The following is a 4,041-nucleotide window of genomic DNA, read 5'->3' on the forward strand; positions in this document are numbered from 1 at the left end:
CTGCTATGGACCCATAGTCCAGGGGTAGACTACTCACACATCACACCGGAGGCGACCATGGCGGCGTAGAGTCCTCCGGGAGATGATTCCCCTCTCCGGCAGGGTGCCGGAGGCGATCTCCTGGATCCCCCGAGATGGGATCGGCGGCGGCGGCGTCTCTGGAAGGTTTTCCATATCGTGGCTCTCGGTACTGGGGGTTTCGTCACGGAGGCTATTTGTAGGCGGAAGGGCATGTCAAGAGGCGGCACGGGGGCCCCACACCACAGGGCCGCGCGGCCAAGGGGGGGCCGCGCCGGCCTATGGTGTGGCCCCTCCGTGGCCCCTCTTCGTCTCTCCTTCGGACTTCTGGAAACTTCGTGAGAAAATAGGCCCCTGGGCTTTGATTTCGTCCAATTCCGAGAATATTTCCTTACTAGGATTTCTGAAACCAAAAACAGCAACTGGCACTTCGGCATCTTGTTAATAGGTTAGTTCCAGAAAATGCACGAATATGACATAAAGTGTGCATAAAACATGTAGATAACATCAATAATGTGGCATGGAACATAAGAAATTATCGATACGTCGGAGACGTATCATCGCACTAGGGCAGGAAAGAAGGGGAACAAGAAGCAAATCGAAGCGGTCGATTTCGCTGTTCCTGACATACGGGACCGGGTAAGAAATGGAGGACGCTTCGCGCGACCGCCGAGTGTCCGCGGAGACGCAAACCTGGCGCATATTTGGGCCAGGTTTGCGTCTCCGCGAATGGTCCGGTCACTTTGCATCGCCCCGCTGGAGTAGGCCCCAGACGCATTTTCGGTCACGGCGGACAAAAACGGTAGCAACGCCAGGTGCCCAAGATAGCAAAAACCTAAACTGCCATCAGCAAACCCTCCGAAGACAGCGCGAGACACATTGAGGAGCGCTTGTTGCACCAGCAGCCGCTCCCCTCGGAGCACCTCTGCGCGCCTCGACGATCGATGACGGGGAGCAGTGGACCTCGCAGGGCATGGCTGCACCTCTCAGCGGCGCACGATGACGCCCAATTTGATGTGGGGGGCGACAAAGGCGCACGAGCTATGGTGGAGGCTGAGCTCGGCGTGAGTGCCGACGAGGACGTGGCGGCGCTGCTGCAGAAAGAGTAGGTCAGGGGAGGCGGCAGACGCTCGCAGGGAGGTGGAGCTCGGTGTCGGGGCGATGAAGGCGTGCAAGCTGCTAGGGGCCGAGTTCGGCGTGGGCGCCGACGAGGATGTGGCGGCGCAGATGCGGGAAGCTCGGTTGTCGACGACCACGTGGCGACCTTCAGGCGGCGAGGTGCGCAAGCTCGGGGCGGCGAACGACTAGGACCATGCGACCGGGGCGCGGTGACGTGGCAGGGGCGCAGCGGTGTCGTGGATTTCTCGTTCTCCATGTATGAACAACAGCTGCGAGAGAGAGAGAGAGAGAGAGAGAGAGAGAGAGAGAGAGAGAGAGAGAGAGAGAGAGAGAGAGAGAGAGAGATATGGAAGAAAATAAGGTGCTGGACGCTAGGGCGTGCGCCCAATGGTGGCCATCCGACGGCCACGGAGCCAGAGGTTGGAGCGTGTTTTCCTACAATTAACCTCCTTTCCAAGATAAAAAAAACCGAATGGCTAGAAATCAGACGCCTGATTTTTAGTATGTATCAGTTGACGCTTTTAGCTTTTGGATTTTACCTCGCGATTTGTGCAGTGTGAGAACATAGTGAGTTTCCACTAGGTTGAAACTAATAATTTAATGAGTTGATAATTAGTACTATCTTTATAAGTTACAACTATATTGAAACTGAGATTTGTTACATGACATAGGCGACTGAGACATGAGACATATTATGTCTCGGTCGCCTGAGACCTAGACTCGCCCTAAAAAAAAAATAGAGTGAATAAACTACATTGCAAAGGTCGAAGCGCAGGAGACAATACATACATTGCACTGATTCAGTGCGACAAAATTAAAAATATATATGCTGTTAAATAGCAAGCAAAATATTGTAGAAAGATACGGAGAGAAATTGTGTAGAGTAGGTGAAACTATACACCTCACATGCATGTATTACTATTACAAGTTTACAACACGCTCACAGCCTGTTTTGGAAAGGAAAATAAACACAAGCAAGCAAATCAAGCATCAAACAATGCGTATGGCTTTTAGGTCGATGATGGCCGATCAACCCTAAAATTACTCCAGGTTTAGGGTTGAGTAGTAGTAATTAATAGCGGGCACGCAAGGCCGTAACAGGAGCTAACTCCATGCTGGACAGCTTGGTGAAGGTGGTCAGGGCCTCCACCTCGTTCTGGTACCTCGCCGTGCAATCTTCGGGGAGGTAGATGCCGACGAACGTCTCGTCCTCGCCCCTGTGGTTCTTGCGGCGCTGGAAGAAGTTGGCGCCGCCTGGGAACTCGTGGAGGGCGTCGTCGGCGGCGGCGCCGTAGACGGCCTTCCCCCACCCGAACTCGACGTCGTCGAAGCCCGCTAGGCCGAGGTCGGACACGTGGAACGTTCGCTTCCACGCGTACACGGGGCGGCCCTCCAGCACCATCAGGTCCGCCACCGACTGCATGTACTCGTACGTGATCCTCTGCTTGGCCTCCCGGATGAGCCCCACCGCGTAGCCGATGTCGCGGCCGCAGAGATCCTTGGCCGTGCAGCGCGCCACCGCGTAGGCATACGCGTTGCCATAGAAGCCGGCGGGGATCTCGCGGCCGAAGGTGCCCAGTCGCCGGCCGCGCGCGTTGCAGTCTATCATCAGGCGCACCTCGTCTCCCGGGGCGTAGCCGAGCGCCGCCGTGCGGCTCCGCCACACGCAGGCCGTCACCAGGTCGAACCGGGACGCCGCCGTTCCCGGCGCCGTCCGGCTGCGCAGCGCGGCGACGGCCTCGGGCCCGAACGAGAACTGGACGCGCGCCAGCTCGTGCGCTGGCGTGGAGGCGAGCCGGTCGTGGTCGCCGTCGGGCTCCCGGTACTCGTAGTGCGGGAAGGAAGGGCATGGCGGCTGCCGCGCGTTGAATATCTCCCTGGCCCAGACGGGCGGCACACTCGGCTCCTCGGCTCCGCAGGCGATCTCGCCGAAGGCCTTCATGTACTGCGCCACGCCGGGGGCGTCGCCGAGGCAGTGGCAAGTTCGGGTGCCGACGACGAAGCCTCCGCACTTGAGCCGCGTTACCTGGACGAATTGCAGGGGCTGGTCGATGATCTCGTGCAGCAGCAGGCCAGGCGGGGAGTCGGCCATGTAGACGTGGTTGTCGTAGACGAACTCCTTGTAACGCGGGAACGGCGGATACCGCACATCGCCTAGGTCGTCCACCGTGATGTTGGCGTCGGCCTCCACGAATGCCACGCCCTGTCCGGCGCAGTCCACCACCAGCTTCCGTCCGGCCTCCTCGCGAAGACGGCCGGCGAGAGGGTAGTAGTGCACCAGCACCTCCGCGAGCGCGCACCGCACCACCGCCGCCGGGTCGATGAGTTGCTTGTTCGGGTGGCCGCGGTAGAGGTGGATGGAGGTGCTGTAGAACCGCGTGCAATTCTGGTCGTCGAGGTCCGACAGCGGCTTGCTCTCCCGCGGTGTCGCCCGCGCCGCCGCCACCAGCGATGGCGTGCCCCGCACCACCGTCAGCTTATCTAGCGTCGTCTTAGCCATTCTTGAATTGTGGCGGCAAGGGAGGGAGATGGGGTGATCGATGGATGTGCGGCAGTCTACTTATTGAGCAGCAGCAGCACCATGAGGTACGCAGTAAGATCAAGGGGAAACTACTCCTTGGCTCCCCAGCACAGGTGCTTTGGCATAGTAGAAAATTTGAAATTTATATTTAGATGTTTCAAAAAATTATCAAACGAAATTTTAAAAGTAGCCAATGATATGTCCCACTAACTTGAAAAATCTCAATTACAATTTTTTGTATTCTGAGCTACACAATAATAGCAAAGTCTGTCTTTTTTTTGATGATTTGAAATCACTATGCTTAGACCTACACTTTTATCATTTTTTTTTTGTGTAGCCTAAACTACACATTATTTCCAATTGAAAATTTACATGTTCCTGAG

At 56.5% G+C, this 4,041-nt stretch overlaps 1 protein-coding gene across 1 annotated transcript; it reads right to left on the reverse strand.

Moving 5' to 3' along the window:
• Nucleotides 1-2,109: 2,109 nt before the first annotated feature.
• On the reverse strand, nt 2,110-3,659 carry LOC127298411 (benzyl alcohol O-benzoyltransferase-like). The gene has a single exon (XM_051328271.2). The coding sequence runs from the start codon at nt 3,635-3,637 to the stop codon at nt 2,210-2,212; it is 1,428 nt and encodes a 475-aa protein (XP_051184231.1). The 5' UTR covers nt 3,638-3,659; the 3' UTR covers nt 2,110-2,209.
• Between the last annotated feature and the right edge of the window lie 382 nt (nt 3,660-4,041).

The sequence above is a fragment of the Lolium perenne genome, chromosome 5 (assembly GCF_019359855.2).
Source record: "Lolium perenne isolate Kyuss_39 chromosome 5, Kyuss_2.0, whole genome shotgun sequence".
Lineage (NCBI taxonomy): Eukaryota > Viridiplantae > Streptophyta > Magnoliopsida > Poales > Poaceae > Lolium > Lolium perenne.